The sequence below is a fragment of the Enoplosus armatus genome, chromosome 20 (assembly GCF_043641665.1).
Source record: "Enoplosus armatus isolate fEnoArm2 chromosome 20, fEnoArm2.hap1, whole genome shotgun sequence".
NCBI lineage: Eukaryota > Metazoa > Chordata > Actinopteri > Centrarchiformes > Enoplosidae > Enoplosus > Enoplosus armatus.
The window spans coordinates 5,380,436-5,402,314 of NC_092199.1; the positions used below are offsets into that span (position 1 = coordinate 5,380,436).

Below are 21,879 nucleotides of genomic sequence, written 5' to 3' on the forward strand. Positions count from 1 at the left end.
ACCTTTTGGTACCAAATACCAAAATGATACTTTAATAAATATAACGTCTTTTTCTAAACTTTCTTTTTATTTAACAAAAGAAGCCAAAGCTGTCAAATATTCAATGTTGTCCAAAGACAGGAAGAGTTGCCGACGAGATTATGAACCTGACTAACATTCAATGCCAGCTTTGAATACTTCGTGATACTCAGTGCTACGGACACATTTCAGTAACAAAAAAGTATTGGGGTTCAATACCAAGCCGAATCAGTGTCTGTATGTCTGTGTTAATGTGTCAATCACGTGTGTGTGCTGTCATCTACACATTTGTGCAGATGTGACGAGCTGTGCGTGTGTTTGTGTACCTCTCTGTGCGATTGGACTGGCGCCTGCAGGGCACCGTGTTGCGGACACATGTGCCAGTGCCCGGGTCCACGTTCTCGACCATGACGAAGGGATGCTCCTCCAGCGTGGCCACGGTCAGGTGACGGTCATCGGACACTTGCTCCAGGAAGCTGCCATATCGAGGCCAGACGGGGTAGCGGACCTGAAGGATCCCTCGGGCATACGTACCCACCTGGAGAGCAAGAGGGTGAGAGACAAAGAACTCATTATCATGAACGTGTGCGCAGTGATGGAATGTAATTTATGACATTTGAATTAAGCACAATATTGAGGCATTGCACTTCATTATTACACTTCCATTTTATGCTTTCTGCTAAGATTTTAAAAGCAGTAGTATATTCACACTGTGGTATTACTATTTTACTAAAGTAAATTACTTCTTCCACCACTGCACGTGTGTTTGAATCTCAGCTGTGACCTTCTTTGCATGTCAACTCCTTCTCTCTTCACCTGTCTTGTCTTCCTCTACTTCAGAGGATGAATGATTTCTTTTTTTATTTTATGAAGGAAAATTAGCATGTGCTGACCTGGAGGAAGAGGATTAGAAGATGAAAGAGGAGCAGAGTTCATTAATGCATGCTGAGGAGACTTAAAAGTCTTTGAGTAAGACAAAAAAAAAAAGCCAGAAACTAAAACAAAGAGCAAACCGACTGCATCACATTAATAATACATCCCAGCATGTGTTGCCTTCAATTTGTGTTCATTTTGTTGACTGATTATTCAATTATTAATTGTCCTTTTTCAACTGAATAAACAAATTGAAATGTCACTGTTCATAAATGGGACTGTTCATGTGATTAGTGTTATTTATTATCTGCATTTTCATGTCTTTGAGCATTTAAAATATTTGGTGCTTTTGTAGAACTGTTTTAATAATGGAAAAAAACCTATATATATACATACTGTATATATACACATATATGTATATATGTATGTATGTGTGTATACATATATATATATTGTGTTAATAAAGCTCCTTAACTGACCGGAATCGACAAAGAGACAATGACTTACTGTAGCAGGGTAACTATTGAATAAAATAAGCAGCAGATTGAGTTTTTAATGTCAAAGGGAGCCACTTTGGACCAGAATTGCTGTTAAATGTCACATCACACAGTGAATAATCCTATCGATGTCGGCACTAAGCTCAGTGAAACCCTTTCTGTGAGAGCCAGGACTGTTTGTCACATCAGCCCAACCTAATGAACCATACTGAGCTCAGCCAGCGCTGACTTACTGCATGTGAAACTTGCTCCCTCACAGCTTTAATGAGACCTGTTTTTTATACCAACTCACTCATACTAGCGCTCTTCCTTCGTCATACATGGATGCTTTACAAATTTGCATGAAGGTACAGTGTGACGTGCAAGACGGTGATTTGTTTCTTCTGCGGCATCTGTGAATGACAGAATCGCAGGGACGCCAGTTGTGAAGATCAATCATTTCATTCTGTCTTTTATGGGATCCTCATGTCTTCTCCTCTCGTGGAGCATCTTAAGCAGGCGCTCTGTCATTCCCACGCTCGCTACACAAGGTGCCAAAACTGTTATTGATTATTGGATACTGGTTTCATATACAGTATAGAGGTGGTGGAATTCTCCCAATAATTTATGTTAGAAATCAAAGTAAATACTCCCAGGGCTGCCAATTCCAAGTAATGTAGCACTCTACCTGAAAATATACAGCTGTCCTTTTAAATGTATGAAACCAAAAGATTTATACACCTAAATTTGATTTACTCAAATTCATGTCTTTTAAATTAATATTTCTGATTACTTCTAGCAGATGCTGTCATCACGATTTGGTCTCAATGCTGCTGCCCACCTGGTGTTCAACCTTCGCGAAGTTTTCTCACACCACGCCTCTTCAACGTTCACTACACTGGCTCCTTGTTGCTGCTCGCATCCAGTTCAAAACTGTAAAGGGAACTGTTCCTTCCTACCTCCAAGCCATGGTCAAACCCTACACCCCGGCCCTACCACTGCGCTGCCTCTGCTTCTGGACGTTTAGCCGTCCCATTACTCAGGGGAAGTCAGGACAGCAGAGTCACGTCTTCAGACTACATATCAACAACCTTTGCTTTCACTTATGTCTCATCTCTAAAAGAAAAAAAGTACTTGTACTGTTGCATTGAACATGCTTTTAGGTATTTTAGGTATTTGCCTGTTCCTACATGGTTTGAATGCACTTATTAAAAGTCATTTTTGATAAAAGCATCTGCCAAATCAATGTAATATAATGTAAAATGCAACATATCATGATGAACTAACCATGGTATTAGGCCGTATTCAGACAGACACAGCCACACAGCAGGAGTGCTCTAGCAAAAAATAAACACCTTATAACTGTATAAAACGTTTTTCAATCCAGCAAAGGCAAATAGTTAGTAAAGCCACATTTTTACTTTTTTTAAAATTCTATTGATTATAAAAATAAAACTTGTCTATTTACACATCTAGCAGACATGGAGCAACATTAGCATTTATTTGCCCTTTTAGCTCTGTTTTTGTCTCCACAACTTTGTCTGTCTGCCGTTCGGTGCAGAGCAGATAGTGTACAGTCACTTTATTTTTATCAGCTTTTCTGCTGAAAACAGCTGCCTGCTCCTGCTCGAAATGAGGTTGATGAGAGCGTTGAGCGTGAACCAAAACAGTAGAGTTGCAGGCCATGAGCTGAAAGATGCTAAAATGCTCCTTTCATATTGTACATACATAAAAAAATAAGTATTTTTATTCTCCGTCTTAATTCTACAGGTGAGAAAAATAGGAAAAGGAGAACAGAGATGAAGAACTAGGAGAGCCCAGCAGACTTTCCTGCCAAAATTGTCACCCAGCAGCACCCTTCAGACAACATGTTAAACTGTCAGGGTGTCACAGTGGAGGACAGAGACTTGAGAAGAGCGAGTACACCACAACTTGATGTAATTGTGGATGAGCTACATGGCACGAAGAGGAGAGGTAGAACTAGTAAAGAGAGATCAGGTTGTAATGAGGGCCGAGTGACAAGGAGAGAGGATTCACTGAATTTGGACTCTTGCACGGTTGTTTTAAGTGGCGTCTGATTGTCGATACATCTACACCTGAACATGAGGGCATCATGTACGGATGAAGTGTATGTGAGGCTGTTGGCTGCACAAGTGCATCTTTAAGATCTACACACACAGACAAACCAAACCCACTTCAGCACAATTACATGTCCATGTTCATACACACTCGCATACATACACACCAGCCAGGAGGTGACATTGATAGAGTAGGTTGGTCTTTCCAGGGTAGAAATAAATGAGTTCAACTGTAGCTGCAAGATTACATTCAGGTCTCTCTGTTTAGGCGCACTTTTTCAATACACCCTCGGGCTTTGAAAAGTGTATGTATGTATGTGTGTGTGTGTGTGTGTGTGTGTGTGTGTAAAAGGTAGTGAAAATACTCAAGAAAATTGAAGGGCATGGTGACCATGGAACGGGAGTGAGAGAAGGATATGGCTTCAACAGGAAACACACACAGACGCATTATTGATTTGAATTTACGTCTATACACTTGTACCTTCAAATATCACCTATTGGTGATGTTCAGTATGCTAGGAGCTATTTTGTGATCAATTGTTCGAGGTTAGATTTTGAATGAATCCACTTGTAAATGCATCTTGACATCTCCAATGCAATAGACACAAATGTGTTGCATCCAGCCAGATTATATGTGTAGGTAGGAGGTTTTCAAACTGAGGAGCACCTCCCCAGGTAGGGTATGGTTCATACTTCAGACTGCCATAATTTGTGCCAAAAATCAAAATCCTTCTCAGAGTCGTAACTTAGTCAAGTAAGCACACACAGGCATGGTGCACATATTTTTAGGTTCAATGTGACTTGACTCTGATGTAAATCCATTTAGAGATTATATAAAAAAAGATGCTCCTTTTAACTCCAGAACTTGCCTGAGAATCTTCACGTTTTTTAAGATTACTTCAGTGTCAAAGTAATCCAGTGATAGTTGTTTGTACATCCATGGGTACATTGTAAACAGGAACTGCTATTAGCTAATTCGGCATGCTTTTAATGGTAAAATAGTTATAGGGGGCACAATTGTAGTCTTTGAGAACCCCTGGTGTAGGTCAAGAAAGAACAACAGTGATTGGAGCAAGAGTGAAGGAAGTAAGTTCTGTTCTTTGTGAATCTAGCCAGTTGGTTAAAGAGTTGCTTGCTGGTTGAGGCTTTAAAGGAGTGTTTTAGTGGGGAGATTTAGTCTGTTTGGATGTGATGGTTGGCTAACTAATGCAGAGTGAGAGCTAATTTAGAGTTGTTTATGTCCTTACATTTACATTTGGTTCAGTAACTTTCTTAATCGTAATGGAAAGGCTGATATACACAGCAGCAGACCACTTCTTTATTGCACTGTTGAAGTGAATTTTCTACCCATCACTTGTGTGTCTGTGCGTAACTGTGGAGATAAACTTAATTTTGGTGTTAAAGCCCCTGAAAACATATTAGCATATGTTAAACATGAATGATTAAATAAGCAACATTCAGAGTTGGAGTTTGAAAGAAAACATCCCTAGTTATTATTCATCAAGAGTTTAACGATTAAAAACCCAGTTCATCTGTTTCATCAGGAGTGTGTGGGCGCGATTTGATCACATTTGATAGTGACAGTGGTTGGGCAACCTCACAACTGTCACCACATTTAGATTGAAATATAGCTAAATCCTGATTGGTGCATCGAAGTGCATGACATCATTTTTTCCCAGCTGAGATCTCTCATGTCAAATAACCAAACCTGTTCCAACTTTGGCAGAAAAGTGTATTCATGTTCGACCCCATCGCTCATAGTAAGAAGCTGGATGAATAAACAGGACTACATGGCCAATAGCTGTTAACAGACTCTAAATAAACCTGCTCCCACCTCAACCCTAAAAATAAAAGTTATCTTAATTGTCTATAAAACACTCCTTGCAAATGTCAGCCTCAGTAATCTGTGAGTCCATAATGTTCATGATGTATTTGATGCATTTGGCCCCTGTCAGATTTATTATGTCATGGTTCACTGTGCCAAATCCTGCCGGTCATCTGTACTGTTGTAACTACACTGCACTCTATGCCGTGCAGCGTGTGAGCACATAACAGGACAAACACTTCATTGGTTCTGTGCCATCAGTGCCAGTATGTGGTGCCCAGTACCTTGTCCCAGAGTCTCTCCCGGTCCAGAGCAACGAGGACCATGGACGGGTTGGAGAGGAAGCCTTGGTTGTTGAATGACAGATCTTTCCTTTCCCACGTCACATTCAGCATGTGCCTGCAACCCACAGGAATATACAAATATATATAGTCGTACCAAAGTATATAGTATGCAATCAAGGACTTTGATTCTACATCACACGAGAATTTGCATATTCACTTACACAGATAAACACACACAATGATCACCTCCTAATTAAACCTGAAGCCCCCCTGGGAGGGCTTAATCTAAGGTGGGAGACTGGAAGCAGCTCATTAAGGGATGATAGAGGCAGCTGATTGGTGGAGGGCAGTAGTGTTCCTACTGAGTGATTTTTGCTGTCTGCTGAAGTATACATCCATGACTGAGCTGTGAATGATTAATCCAGGTTCATTTGCATTTCAGATCACGTGCAAAAGAAGAGCAAAATACTTTCACTTCATGCCGTGTGCTCACATGAAAAGTGTGAAAGTTAAAATGTGCTCTTCTGTCCATGCCTCAGTAAAGATCACTCTCACGAGAAACAAAAGTATGCCTCACCTGAACAGAGTATTGTTGTCTGAGTGTTTAGCGGGTTTGTTGCAGTCACCATGTCCCTCAGGAATAAAACCATACTGCTTCTTGAAGCTCTCAGCCCCCTTGGCTACAATGGCGACACCCTCCCTCACCCTCTGCCGTAAGCTCTTCCTCCACTGCTCCGTAATCACACCAATAACACCGACAGGGAAGGTGGCAGGTGGAGGGCTGTCGGGGTTGCCCACGGCCGGACTGGGGAGGATCCAGATGTAGCCCGGCCCCAGCAGACCCACCTCACCTGCATGACGAAACAAGTACTGCGCCTCCTCATAGGAGCAATACGCCAGCAGGACCTGAGAGTCCACCTGCAGACGGAAAAGAAGTGTGTCAGCGGTAAAACACAGCCTGAAGATGCAGTACTACTGTAGGTCATCGGGGGCCGCTAGCACCAGCTGTTCCTCAGTTCAAACTTAAGCCTTGTTATAAAGTGGAGATTTAAGCTTCAATAAACGAAAGCAACACATTTAAAACACTAAATTTAAAGATTGCATCACATAAACTGGTTCTTACATTAGTTGTAACTAAATATTTACAGTAACTGCCCGTGTAGCTGCTGCGTAGCTAACTGAACGAACACATACGACACAGCTAACATTAGCTTGCTAGCATATTAACCGTTTAGATTGAATATTGAAATAGGTATGGAGTATGGTAAATATATCTGACCTGACACTTCATCAAAATGCTTTTTAAATAATTATGTAACGTGGAAAGTTACATTTCACGAAATTATTCGGTCAATAATGTAAGGCTAAATGGCTGGTTAGGTTAGCATAATGCTAATCAGAATGCTACTAGCTAACTCTAAAACAGATATTTATTTTTGTATGCCAATATAAATTTAACAAAGTCATACCTACATTTAAAAAGTATTGATGGTTACAACTAGCATGCTACATTTGTGATGCTATAGTGGATTGCTTTAGATTGGACCACTTTACAGATGTTTCCTGGCAACAGATGTTAAAACTATGACATTTTTTATGTTTATGTTTATGATAAGTTTTAATGGTGCAACCCAATTTAGCCAAGTTTGAAACTAGCTAGTAGTTAGTAATAATTTAGACTTTACACACAAACTTAGTGATGGCTTTAAGAATAGCTGATGCGATCCAGGATTCTTATAGCTCACTGTACCTGCTGCAGCATGCGCTTGGTCCTCGCGTCATTAGCCCCAACAGACATTTCCAGAGACAAGATATCCTGTAGATTCCACAGGAAGTAAGAGGTATCTGTGTAGGACTGAACTATATGCACAAAGGTATCATAGCCCGGGAGCAAGCTGGTGATCACCGCGAACTCGCCCCAGTCATACTCCTCCATGAGCTGAAACAGGGACATATGGACATAAAGAAGTGAAATAATAATAAGGTAATGAGGTCATAAAATGTTGTAATAAAAAATCATTGCATACCCAAATACTGTTTGAATGAGGTTTGTCAATTCCTGTAACACTGAAACATTTCTGTACCTTGAACATGCAGACAATCTGCTGCTCCAGAGACGCTCCCATCTGCAAGAAGGAGGATCCCTCAGCCTGTAAAGAGTAAGAGAGTCTCATTTAAGGATTCAGGTGGGGAAAATGTTTCATGGAGGTGAAAGGTGAATGACGCAACAGCATCTCCGGAGCTGGTTTTGTTCAAAGATGCTTCAGCAGGGTGGATGTTTGCTGTCACAGGGTTTTCTTGACGCTGAAGTACAGTTTTATCTTCTCACTAAATAACGTCTTATTTCATTTTAAGACTTTCAAACATGCACTTCTGCAAATGCATCATGGGTTTTGAATGGGTTTCTTGGGCAGACCATGAAATATTCACCTGTGAAGAGGAGATAAATCAGCAAACGAACATCCGAGTACGGTGTTGAACTTTCTGCCACAACAGAAGCAAACTGACGAAAGGTTTTCAAATTAACTCGTCTGCTGCTCCTCATTTTAGCAGCACCTTTAACATTGTTAGTGCTGCGGAACATTTAAATTTGGATGAGACTTTTGCCACGATTACGGCAGTGCACTTTGATAATTTGTCCTCTTGTTCAATAAGCATACGACCGCTTGTAAAAACATCTCTGTTAAAAGTCACATAAGCAACACAGTGGAACGGCCTTCCAAAACCAATTAAGTTGATGAGAACTGACAAATGGGGAAAAAAGAAAGGACTACATTTTAAGTGAGCTATGCTGGGACAATGGCACTTCAATCTAAATATCTGCCATGTTCTAAAAAGCCAGCTGACACAGCATTACGCAACTGTCAATACGCATTTGCACCCCACAGCCATAAAGATGCAGATGTGGAGAGATCGTTGTATAAGGAGCGTTCACCATAAATATTTATGTTACAATTTGCACGTTTATTATTGCTCACATTTCACGATGGAGCTCTGATTGTTCATATTCAGCCTCGATCTGGTACAAGTGTCTGCAAACTGCAAACACTCAGTCCTGCTGCTCTCTTTCTGTCAAGAAGGGGTGGTCCAATGTTGTATGTGTCTGTGTGTGTTAGCATACATTTGCATACCATCTCGACGTGTGTTCTTGCGTGTTGACAGATAAGATGGAAGTTATTAGAGCCCACTGAACCCATGTCCTTCAAATAGCATTCAAATAAAGTAGGCTACAGGGATGAGAGGAGGAGGACTGTGGGGGAGAGGGACTGGATATAGACACAAAGAGCAGAAATCATCAACTGATAGAGAATAATTTGTATCAAGACTTACAAGCAACAGTGAGGTGATTTGCAAGTTAAAAGATGTCTAAACATATGTGACATAATTGGCTGAAAGTGAACATTTTTTCGACATTCAGGTGACATATAATTGTTGTTTCCACAGCCTTTAAATTATTTTATTCCAATGTGAAGCAGGTGTTGCAGCAATGTTGAAATTTAGTCATTTAAATGCTTTTGCTATCAGCCAAATCTAGCCTAGTTTACACGTAGAGGTCCATATGGATTTTGGCCTCTAAATGACCGAAACAATGCTTAATAGGCAGATACAAATGTATCTTATATGTGCACATATATGCACATAACACACAAAGTAAATGCTGCATTCAGGTGTAAATTAACAGCAAAACTAGAAACACTTTAACAGATTCAACCAAAACTGTTCAACAGTCGGGATGCCCTGTCCCTGCCTCTTTTAGCCGGGACTGTGTAATAACAGAGCTTGGATGGAAGATCTAAGAGGCCTAAGGGTGCTGAAGGGCACAACTAGACCTGTGATGTAAGCAGGTGCAAGACCATGCAGCTGGTCTTGGCTTTAACGCAAGTAGTAATATTCTGAATTTCATTCGATAACGGACAAGGAGCTGGTGCAACAAGGCAAAGATCAGTGTAATATCTCGTCTTCTTTTTTTTTTTCTTCTTTTTTTTTACATCTGTACATTTTACAGCAGCATCCTACACTAAGTGGAGACAGGAAGTCTGGGAAATCTCAAAACACGGCGACACACGTATGCAGATAGAGAAGTCATGCATGAGAGAGCGAGGCTGCGGGAGAGAGCGAGAGAGAGAGAGCAGATAGTGTTAAACTGTCAAGTGCCATTTGGGACCAGGTCTCAGATCTTCTCAGGCTGTTCTCGTCTCAGAGGTGACTTAACTGTCATCTCTCCTTCCTGTTGCTCTTCCCTCTCCCACAGCTCAGAGGCTCTGCAAAGCCCCAGAGAGCTGTGCAGCCCGAGGAATACCACAGGAATATCACAGCTAGACTCTCCTTCACTCAATTTTACCAGTTTCATCTCTGTCTGAGCCTGTTTGAGACTCACCTCCGGAGGCTGAAACTCCAGTAGACCACTGACTGGGCTGCGCACCAGAATAGCTATAAAAATAGCAGTGCACAACCATGTCAGGCTGTCAGTGAATAAATAAAAAATGGCTCTGGATTGGCAGCCCTGGTTAACTATAGTGTCCTACTTCATCAGATATGACAGAGGAGTGGTGAGGTGCTTCATTTGAAGAAGTGTCATTGAAAACCAAATTGTTTTGTCTGAGCTATTAAACAAAGAAATAATGTGGTGACCCCCCCCCCCCCACACACACACACACACACACACACACACCTCACTTGGGACAATATAAGTTCATCACTATCCAATTAGCAGCATTGTGAAATTGTGAAAAATCAAACAAACTTAGACGCAAATGTGGTGAAAGACGTCCATTTTTCACAGTGAAATCAAGCAAGAATTACAACAAAATTACCTTCTTTTCTGTGTTTAACTCTCACGCTCATACACTCACGTAAGAGCCCCCCCCCTTCCGTCCTCATGTTTCCAGCCGTCTTCTTCTCACCACCTTGGCAGTGCGGCTGTCACACACAGACGTAATTAGCAGTCCTACTGCAGGAGCGTATGGTAATGTGACAGGAAGACGGTGGACATGGTGGTTGCTCACACACTCCTCTTCTCCCACGGGGAGAACTCTGCGCTGTACCTCCCCTCGGTGGAAAGACTGGCGTGGGTCAAACAGGAAGAGGGTCGCACTCACAGATGCTCACCCACATATGGACTCATACATCTACACATGTACAGTAAATGTCATTCTACACTTCTTTTGTAAAGTCTGAACATATGCACACTTCCATCAGCAGTGGTGGAAAGTACATTTACACAAGTACCATCATTCTGCGACTTAACTTCTACTCTGCTACATATCAGTGGTAAATACTGTACTTTTTACTCCACTACATTTATCCGATGGCCATAGTCAACCAGCTAATACATTCAAATACTGCTTACATTTTCACATATAAGTAATAATAATCCAATAATGTAATGTTCAGTGTAAAGACATATATAGTGGTTTAATCTGTATTATGTGCTCGCAGACAGTGCTGTGGTTACAGAGAGCTTCTAAGCTTCACTGTCATACATATGTAATCCTAGTGGAAAATACAAAATCTATTTTTATTTTAATTTACTTAGTTGTTTGTCAGATAGTAGTCAATTTTGATGATCATTTGTATCAGAATCTGCCTTGAAAAACCAACATGTGTAATAGATGCATAACCATAGAATGCGCATTCCTCTTTATGTCAATAAGCCAAGCAAATTCCCAGATATATCACTGAGGACATGACCTTGGTGTCCTCAATCGTAGCTACGGCTCTGAATTCAGTAGAAAGTAGTTTTATAGAAACCCTGATTTTAACAGCATGGACGCAAATCACAAAAGGTTGGAAAAATACCACAACCCCAGACTTAACAAGATGGAAAAGCACAAGTACAACTTATGTAGAAACTGACTCACAAATGAATACATATGGAGGATGCATTTGAAAAAAGATGGACTCTGGGTGATGTAAAATTATAATTGATAACTGAGACAAAGGTAATATAGCAGCTTGTCTTCTCTCTTAAAGTAGTGAAGTGATCATCTGACTTCAGTAACCAGCTGTAATTTATACCAGCATATACAATATATATAAAGATATATAAGATGTATGGACACAAGAGTATAAATGAAGTGTAGGATGAGGAGACAGATATCAGGCGAACTCACCCTTTAAATAGAAATAATCCCAGTGTAGTTTTGGTGAATGCATTTGTTTCATGTTTTAACAGATCATTTCGCTCTATTGTGGTAAAGTGAACGTTTTGTGACCTCATTATGTTGGCAGAAGTGCTAAACTTATTAATTTTCAACCGTGGAGGGAAACCTTCCAGCCCAGTGGATATATAATCAAACACTCCCACAATACATTTACTTCTACTTTGCCACTCAACACCATAGCATTAGTAGCTTGACTGACTACCTTACTGAAATTATTGGGCCACGCTGTGAAGCTTGGAGGTGGCTTTCATTCCCAGCGATCATGACCTGTTTATGGAGTTTTCTGGTTTCTGGACCATCAGGCCAAGAGAGAGCCAGACGTGGGGAGGGGGTGGCGGAGAGAGAACAGACAGAACTACAGAAGGACAAATGGAGAAAGCAGGTCACAGAAACAAACCACCAAACTTGCACAGTGAACCAATGAGCGACGTCTGGCTCAGCGCATCACGTCCGTCCAATATCACAACCAGAGTGTGACCTTAGACTGAGACTCCTGAAATATAATCTTCTTCTGACAGCTTCAAATTGTAATAGATGGTGTTATACGCTTGAATACTCAAGCTCAACAGTTCCTTTGCTTCAAAAATCCATCATGTGCACGCTTAAAAAGGCACTTTTCTTCCTGTTTACTGGCAAACACATAAAGCTGTCGGCTTTGTTTATTCCAGACTTTATCATCGTCTACAACCACGATCACTCACTGTTTGATGTTTGTAACTGTAATGAACAAAAACTGGCTTGTGTGATCAAACATTCACTATGTATTTCCTCGGAAACAGAGAGATTTAATATTGCTTCACAATAATAGATAAGAGTTGCCATCTGTAGTTAATTAATCTGTTCTCTCCCACAACGTTTCACAGCAGCCATAACAACATGTTTTACTACACCCTCATTATTTAACAAGTACTGAAGAGTAAACGACTGCTTTTACAAAACAATTATGTTCTTTTACATGTCCTGTGAAAATCATTCATCTCAAAAATGTCACCTTTTCAAAAACTCATTCTCAAAGCTTGATGATAATGCATTTTGGAGATAGTCCAATGTGTTTTGAGAGGGTTTTATGAATCATTAAGGAGGTAGGTGAATTTTCTCAGCTGAGCACCACCACTTGTATCGAGTCAGAGCCATGCAGTAAGCTAAAGTTATTTTATTGGACTCCTAGCAGCCTTTACACAGTGAGTTCAATTTGCTTCCATTAGAGAGCAACTACCTCCCTTTACCTCCCTAGAACTGCCACTAACAGGTGAGTGAGGTCCTTTATTCCATCAGCTGCTGGCTTTCAATGTAATTTTACATGTATGTGATGGCTGTCCCATGGTTTTTTTTTATTTCTGTTTTTTATTTGGATGATTTTGGTGACCATGGACGATGATGTCAACCTGTCAACCCATTACAGGTCAGTCGGGCCACCACTTTGGTCTAAATGGAAATATTTAATGAATGAAAATGAATGGAAGTTGGTGCAGATATCCGTGGTCAACACTTTCCAATGTCCAGATCCTGTCTGTGGCCGCAACGGGCCCCAAGCCCATTCATACATGCCAAATCTTTAAAACGGGTCACAAATAAAACAGCTGGGCAATGTAGTTTTTAGCAACTGTTAGTTAGTAGTGCATTTGTGGGGGACTATTTTCAGCGATGGATTAAATACAAATTTGGTACTCTAGTGAATATTTATAGCAACAGGTTGGTGTAAATGGGATTGACTCAAAATAAACTACAGCGTGTGTTCATTGTAAAGAAGGAACATATATATAAGTGCAACAGTGCGACTCATTGATGAGTTTTTAATGACTTTTGGACAAAAACAAAGGAATAAGATAATACCAGGCTACACAGGCAATATTTGTTAGTAAGATCAGTTCATTGTTGGTTTTGGTCTTTTCATGACAGGAAGGAAAATATAGTATAAGTATAACATGCACTTTTATATTGTTTGGCTCAGCATGCTACTGCACACAATGAAGTTTTAGACAATATAGTGCTTCAAACTTTGTGGCAACAGTTTGGTGTGGAGGATCTCGACTGGCCTGCACAGAGCCCTGACCTCAGCGCCATCCAACATGTTCGGGATGAACTGGAACACAGACTGTGAGCCAGGCCTTATCGCCCAACATCAGTGACCGACCTCATTAATGCTCTTGTGGCTGAATGGGAGCAGCTCCCTGCAGCCAGGTTCAAACATCTTCTGGAAAGCCTTCCCAGACAAGTGGAGGATGTTACAGCAGCAGATTATGTTTGAATATCCACATATTTGTTTGGGTGTCCACATACTTTTGGCCATGTAGTGTTTCTGAAAACATAAAAGTACCAAACTACCAAATTTGGAGATAAATAGTTTTCACAGGACAGACTGTTGAATGATTATCATCATTTATCAGACAGTGCCGAATATTGTGCAGAATAAATGAAGGTTTTGTTGTCGTCATTAAGGTTTCTTGTTGTTTCCGCGGGCAGTTTCCTCCCTCTCCTCATCTCCTCTTCTTCTTCTCCTTCCTTTGTCTCCCGCTCTACTACTCCCATGACTCAACATCTGGATGCAGCACCCTCTAATGATCAACCAGCACACTGCAATGACTCATAGCCAGCCAGCCAAGAACACACACACACACACACTCACACAAAGACAAAACACACTCAACCTCTGATTTCCAACTCCTCGGAGAGACACGTTGCAATATTATTTCTCTTCCCCTCGCAGGCCCTATTGAACAGTCTTTATGCCTTTTTCTCAGCCGTTCTTCACGCTCTCTCATTTCCTCCTCTTTGCCTTCGCTTGATGTGTGCGCCGTCTGACAAAAGACACGCTTCCTTTCCTCCCTTCAATCTTTTCATCTTTGTCTCACTCCCTCCTTCCTTGTTGTTTGCCATAGAGAGATCACTGCGACAGCAACCATAAATAGGCGGCCCGGGCGGGTTGCTGCTTCTTTTTAAACCCACCATCAAAGATATTCATCATCATCAGGCTATTGATAATCAAGCACTATTGAGCTCTTTTATCCCCTAAGAGAATCATGCACTCACACATATGTCTTTCTCCATCCCATCCACCTGTCCCATTGTGCAAGACACCTCTGACAAGCTTTTTTTTCTCCTTGCTGACAACAAAGGAGTGTATAAGAGAGAGAAAGACATCGGGGGGGGGGAGTGTGAGGAGGAGGGCAGAATGAGGCCTTCGACAGGCAGACCTCAGAGGAGAGTGCTTTACTCTTTGTGCTATATCGAGAACTGTCACTCAACACTTTGGGCTCGTCAGACAAAGTCTGTCAGTACGATAGATAACGTCCACGTTTGTCTTTTGCCGAGAGGTTAAATAACCAAGACTGAACCAGCTGTGATCGCCTCTGCAAATTACAAACCAGAGATTGCTGATAACTGACAAACTTTGCCCCAAATATTTCTGAGACTCAGAGTGACAGAGTGACTACACTGTGGAAGAACTGCCTGAGATGAGTATCAAAAGCACATCTGGGGTAAATATGAGCACCTCTTTGCCAATTTAAAGTGAAGCTGCGATAGGTATGGTGGGGAGGGGGGGGGGGGGGGGGTTGTTATGCAAGGAACAGGCAGCAAAATAGAAAAATAGAAGAAGAAGAAGAGTGAATGGTTTGGATTTTGGGGTGAATGATAAGAGCTGTGGGGGGCCTCAGCCTCCTGAAGGGTCTAATTAACAGTTTAATGGGGTCCTGGAGCTCCGAGAGAGCAGAAAGCAGCACAGGCCTCTCGCTTCTAGCCAAAGCCTTAATGGATTCAGCGGCGCACAACAGAGCCAAAAAACTGGATTCAAATGTGTCAAGGAGTGAAGGTGATGGAGGGAAAGATGGAAAACTGGAGGGATAAAGAGACTTAAGGGGAATATGGAAAGAAGGACGGAACGAGATGAGGTGAAAAGTGGACAGAGTAGAAAGACAAAAGTTAAGAAACATGAAAAAGGAAATGAGAAGAAAGAAGTGGAGAAACAAGAACGACTATCTCACTTGTGGCAGAGGGAAGGGAGACTTATCTGCGAGACAGTAAAACACTGCCTTCAGGCAGCTGTCAGCCAAGCTTCATCGAAGCATCTTTCTCCTCTCTCTGTCTCTTACTCACTCACTCTGCCTTTCCCGCTCCACCATCAAAATACAGCTAATCAATCACCCTCCTGCAGCTACGACTCCTCCTGTTTAATACCAATCTATGACGTGACATCTGCAGATACCTTTTGATTAACAGGAAGCTGATAAATACAACATGCTATAGTTTACAAAATGTTGCCTGGGGGTGAAATCCACCACATAGCTACACTTTTCAGCTCAGTATGGATGCTTCTTGTGGTGGATAGGTGTAGGAATGCACCCATTTAGCTGTGTGTGTGTGTGTGTGCTCTAGTATGTGAGGGTGTTCATTTGCATGTGTGTTTCTATGTGTGAGAGTTGGTTCTATAAATACAAGGTGTTGATGATGGCAGTTAAGCAATTAAAAGAAGGAAGGGAAGACGAGCGGAAAGCATGGAGCGTGAGGGGAAGAAGGGATGGAGCCATTTTGCAAGTCAAAAGGAGAGAAAAGGTATAGATTAAGAATCCGTCTGGTGTCATTAATCTCCTCTTTACAATCTAACTACACAGCTCACTGCGCTCCATCTCCATTCATCAAGGAGGTACATGCTAAATCATAGCAGGAAAAACCTGCTGCTCTTCAAGTACGCAGGGATGATTGATTGAGGCGCTGATCGCCCGTAGCACTTGTCTCCCCTCGCAAAGTTTCCCTTCCCACAACTCAGACTTTTCCCATCCAGGGATTAAAGGAGCTGATGAGGGTCGATGGCTGCAGTCATCGCTGATAATTCACCCATCTGTATTGCTCATATCCAAATATTTGCATGCAGAGAGTTGCTTGCCAAAGTAGGTTTCACTGCTCTGACCTACTTAAGTTGTTTTAAGCTGAATGACGCCGGTGTGGAAGAGTTCTGACTAAGACAGGAGGCTGTGAAGAGCGGCTGCTGCTGCTGACAGAGTTTACATTACAGGTTGTTGTTCATCTTATTACTACAATCTTTTTTTCTTGCTTCCTTAATTGCTCATTATACTGTTTGTGACAAATGTTATATCAACACCTCTGGGACACAGAATGCATTTTTTTTTGTGTCATCACTGTGGTATAGCAGGAAGGCAGACTGCTCTAGCCCTGGTTCAAGCTCTGGGGTGGTGATGGGTCAATGCTGAAATGATCGGCTCATTATTTTGACAGTACCTTATACGGTATGACAACTGCAGAGCCGCCACTGATGCCCACGATTGGAAGAGCTGTCTGAGTGGAGAGAAAGTCCAGGATCTGTGCCACTTCTGCCACCTGAAGACAAAACAGACAGATTCAGTGATTGCATGAAGTTGTACAGTTAGGCAGCCCAGGACCTTAAATTCAGATTACATTTTGAAACTTGACTGATTGCCATGGTGAAACAGGTCATGGGTCAAACCAAAATGGCTCTCCAGACAGAAAGTTCATTCTTGATCTTGGAAACAGCGAGTTTAAAAAATAATCTCACCATCACCAAAGATCCACTCACATGTTTTCTGGAGCTTTCAATCGTTTCACAAAATCTAATTGACCACGAGCAGCACTATGGAGCAATGTGCACATGCACGAGCATGCAGGTGACGCGATAAACAATCCTGCAAGTAGTTTCATGCTGTTCTTCTGCATACAGGTGGCGGTAACATGCCTGGAAACGCAGCAGTGCACCAATAAATGACAGTTAAGAAGAAAACTGCTAGCAAGTCAACATGGATGTAGACAATCCAGGTTTAATTTGGCTTTGCAAATGTTCTATAAGGAAGGAAATGTGTCCAACGTGTTTGTTAAACCTCAAGGATTCACGATGCATTTTGGTGAGAAACACTGAATGTAAACATTGTTTGTTTACAATAAAACTCCACAAGGCACCTTTAAAAGAGTCCGAAAAATGAAAAACAACAATTCGGGCTAAGCTCCATCTGCTGACGAACATCACAAGATTCAATCAAAAGCTCTGTAACAGCTACTGAAAGAAAGACTTATAATAGGTTTATAATATTTTTCCCTCAGTGATTGCACGGTCGGTATTGAGTAATGTATCTTGAACTTTTAAAAGTAAATTTAACGTTTTTAAATAAGTGATTTTACAGTTAAGTAGAATTTCTTTAAATTAACAGTAATTTGACGACTCCTTCCCTTGGTAGGAGTGCTGTTTGGGTGTGACTGATGTCAGTTCTTCTCTCACCATAATTTAATTTGAGCCACGATAGTACATGCTTGGCATCTAAATTAGTTCTTCTTTTTTGCAGACCCACTTTGTGATTTAAGCTGACAGGACAGGCGCTTTGTTACATAAAAATCTTGCCTTGTGCAGCTTTAGGAAACACGGACGTGGGTGACTGAACACCGTGACTCTAGAGAGGATGTTTATCAGAAACCCAAAAGTGCATAAATCATTTTTTACCTGAGCGCCGGCTCCCGAGCCCACATCATCCTCAAACACCACGCCGTGCAGTCTCTCGGTTGCCATGGTATCGCAGAGGTGTGTCAGAAGGTCGCGGGGGTTGGTGTCGTTGACCAGCACGGTCACTGGGCTGACCACCACGGGCAGGTCCACAAAGTTTTCCCCGCTGAGACGACCTCTGACCTCATTCTGGTAGCTGGAGCCGCTGAACACCACCGCCACGTTGATGGACGGGTGGAGGAGGAGCGGCCGAGCCTGCAGGGGGAGCGGGGAGGAGATGAGGAGGAGGAGGAAGAGCAGGAGGAGGAAGAGAGGAGGCCAAGGAGAGGGAGGAGGATGTTCCCTGGGAATGGCCATGTTGGCAGCCTACTGCCTGGAAATGAGGGGTAGAAAGAGGGGCGAAGGAGGAAGGGAGAACGAAGGGAAAGAGAGCAACAGTCAAACATACACGCTGCTTTACTGTTGTGATATTTTTGACGTAATTCATCATAATCCATCAGTATTTCTCTCTCCTGGTCTGTCTCTCTCTCTCTCTCTGACCCTTTTGTATGACTGTATTAGCTCTGCATTTATACTCCTGTGTCATGAGGAAAACTGTGTGTGTGTGTGTGTGTGTGTGTGTGTGTGTGTGTGCATGCAAGTATGCATGCATGTAATCCCCCATAATCCAACCCCCAGTATCATGACTGTAATCACCTCTCCATCTCTACACATCAGCACTCACACACACACACACACACACAGACAGACACAAGCAGGATGCCAAAACTGTCACACAGGTGCTCGATCCTCAACACTGGGATTACGTTACGTTAGATTACTTCAGTCATCAGCCTAGCCACAGAAGTACAGTAAAAATATCGGAATTCCCCTTTAATGATTATGTAATCTGTGTCGTTTTTGGGGGATTTTCTGAAACGACTGATGTCTGTCAGCTTCCTTGGGAGGACAGTCTCATGGCTCTAAGTTGAGTGCTTTTATATAAATTGGCAAAAACATTGTTTACTTTTCCAAACGAGCATCGGCCATTTCTCCCTCGGCCACCGCCTCCTAATCTGACAACAGGGCTGACGAAGGTGTGGGTGGCAGCAAACAGACCTCTGAAACGATACAGCAGGTTGTATTCCATTCGAAACTACTGAGTCTCAAAAACCGCTGAGTCACTTTTAAGCAATCAAATCAAATCTGAGGAGACATAACATGAAGCAATGCCTAAAGTATGTCCAAAAAATGTTTAAATATCACCCAACCTATCAATCAAAAAAATTGAATTAAAACCTTTAAACATCAGTGATACAATAAAATTATTGGAGTTTGGTGTTGCGTCATTCACTCTTTTAACAGCAACGAGTATACCTTCAATATTTGCATCTGGAGCAAACCACATCAATGAAACGTGTGCTGTTTGAAGATCTTTCCTTATTGAATCAATATCTTTGAACCTTTGATAAAGGCAGGTGGGCTTTCTTATAGCAAATAAAGATCTCCACATACACACTCACATATATGTGTGTCTGTCTCATCTGTGGCCATCAGAGACACACTCATAATTAATAGCACCTCCCAGCTTTGATTCAAAGCTACGTTCAAAGCAACACTGGGTTAAATGTGTCCCACCCCTCCTCGCTGTTCATGCTCCCGGCATATTAATCATTCATCTTAATACGGTTTGCAGCTCCTGGGCTTTAGGTGCCCATAGCAATAAATATACAGTTTAAACCTTTGAAAGACAATCTATCCCTGCTGCTGATAGAGCAACCTTTAATCAATACAAGGTTATAGCTTGAATGATGGACATGGAGGTGCCTTTATTATATGTGTATTTTTGTTATGTGGGTGATGTTTTGTTCCACAATTCAAAGACATTTTGATTTTGTTTTTCTATATATTTGCGTTTGCAAAAGGTACATTTTCCTTTTGTAAAACTGAATTATGTATTAAAAGTGTATTGGGCAGTGTCGTCTGCATATAGTGTCATTTTGAACATTTAGCCATTTTAGATTTAGTCCATATAGACAGAAGTTTATTGGGGGGCAAAAAAGAACAAAAAAAACCACATGCCAAAATCTGTAATATGATTTATGCAGATCCCCCAGGGATTTTATGCAGATTTGACACACTGCAGCACCCCTTTTCTCTTGTAAATCCTGGGATTGCTTGTTTTTACTCACTGAGATCACTTTATTTGTCTTCAATGAATCATTATATCTCGATGTGAGCACAGAGCAGCCGTTAACCCACCACCCACTTGTGCTAGTTGGAGATTAAAAACAAACATGCCAGACTCAGAAAGGAACAGATTGTAAATGGCAACTATGAGACAAACAGCATATGATTGTATTCTAAATAATCTGCAGAATAAAAGACAAATAATTTGCACTGTAGATATCAACCTTTATGTACAGATAAAGCAGAAAAAAACAGGTAACACATATAATCCTCAACCCACTCATATATTTACCAACCACAGGCATGCATATAGCTAATTTTACAATCTGGGAGTTACAGAGTGAGATTAATATTGTAATATTGTATCCTTTGGGTTGTGAGATGTTATTAACATGATTAAAGTCTATGGATCAGAATATGTTTATATTTCGAGCTATATATGCAAAGATGTTAATATCTGGAGTACTTGGCACGTGACATTTCAAGCACTGCAAACAGTGCTACGCAAATGACAGTAATGTGGGAAAGCCATTAGTTCAAAATATCAAATTTAAAGGAACAGAGTGGTGGAGGGAAAGAGGGAAACAGTGGAAACAGGAGGACGATTGCTGACTGGGTGGATCATATGACTGGAGAGCAGGTCAAGTGTTCATTTAACAGTTTAATCTCTGGAAGGAGGCATCATAATGGTGCCTCAGATTAGCAGTGTGTGTGTGTGTGTGTGTGTGTGTAGTGGGGGTGGTAACGGCGTAGGTGAGTCTGCTCCAGATTAGCAGCAATATAACAGAGTGTGATTACAACATATAAAGGACGTGAACACAAAGGACGGACCACAGTGTGCTAAATTGTAATCACACACAAACACAACCCACAACAACAGTGAGTTTGTTATCTTTATAGAGATAAATAGGAAAACATCAAACTCCTATGTTATCAAAAATGGTGTAATCACATTATCCTTAAACCCTGTTGTGTTTGTGCACTTATTTTTCCTAAATTAAATTCACGTGTGCAGATCAAGTGAGCGAGCGTGGCAGTGCATGCACCCGGCTTCCTATTATTATGGAGATTTCCAGATGGAGTGCCGCTCTGCCATGTGGGGTAAACTCTCTCAGTGGGGCCCACGTAAGACCGCTACCTGCGTCAGCAATGAAATGACTACACACATCCAAATTCATCCTACGATGTACTATTGATGAAAACTAACCATTCAGCTGCAGAGACACATTTTGGAAGACATGATAGAACAACAGGATTACTGCGTGACGGTGCCGGCAAATGAGGAAAAACCTTTTACATCAGAGGAGTGTACAGCTACAGTATCTATCCTCTATTGCTGCCTTCTCTCTACACTCATGTTGGTTGCAGGTTGATTGTAACAGCTCTCAAGAAGATTTATGGATGATTTATTGAATGATGAAAAAAAAGCACTTATACTATACAAACAGCTATACAAATATCTCAATTATTTTCTAAAGAATGCTTCATATTTTCAGCCTCTTGGCTTCTGAGAATTTATCACACAAAAC

At 41.5% G+C, this 21,879-nt stretch overlaps 1 protein-coding gene across 1 annotated transcript in view; it reads right to left on the reverse strand.

Moving 5' to 3' along the window:
• Positions 1–18,538, reverse strand: part of LOC139303041 (glutamate receptor ionotropic, NMDA 2C-like) — a 40,147-nt gene extending 21,609 nt beyond the window's left edge. The window contains exons 1-7 of the mRNA XM_070926736.1: positions 18,182–18,538; positions 16,954–17,052; positions 7,639–7,704; positions 7,305–7,493; positions 6,132–6,472; positions 5,555–5,669; positions 345–556 (exon numbers count right to left, since the gene is read on the reverse strand). Coding sequence (XP_070782837.1) covers positions 345–556; positions 5,555–5,669; positions 6,132–6,472; positions 7,305–7,493; positions 7,639–7,704; positions 16,954–17,052; positions 18,182–18,538 — 1,379 coding nt within the window. The remainder of the gene's footprint in view (positions 1–344; positions 557–5,554; positions 5,670–6,131; positions 6,473–7,304; positions 7,494–7,638; positions 7,705–16,953; positions 17,053–18,181) is intronic.
• Between the last annotated feature and the right edge of the window lie 3,341 nt (positions 18,539–21,879).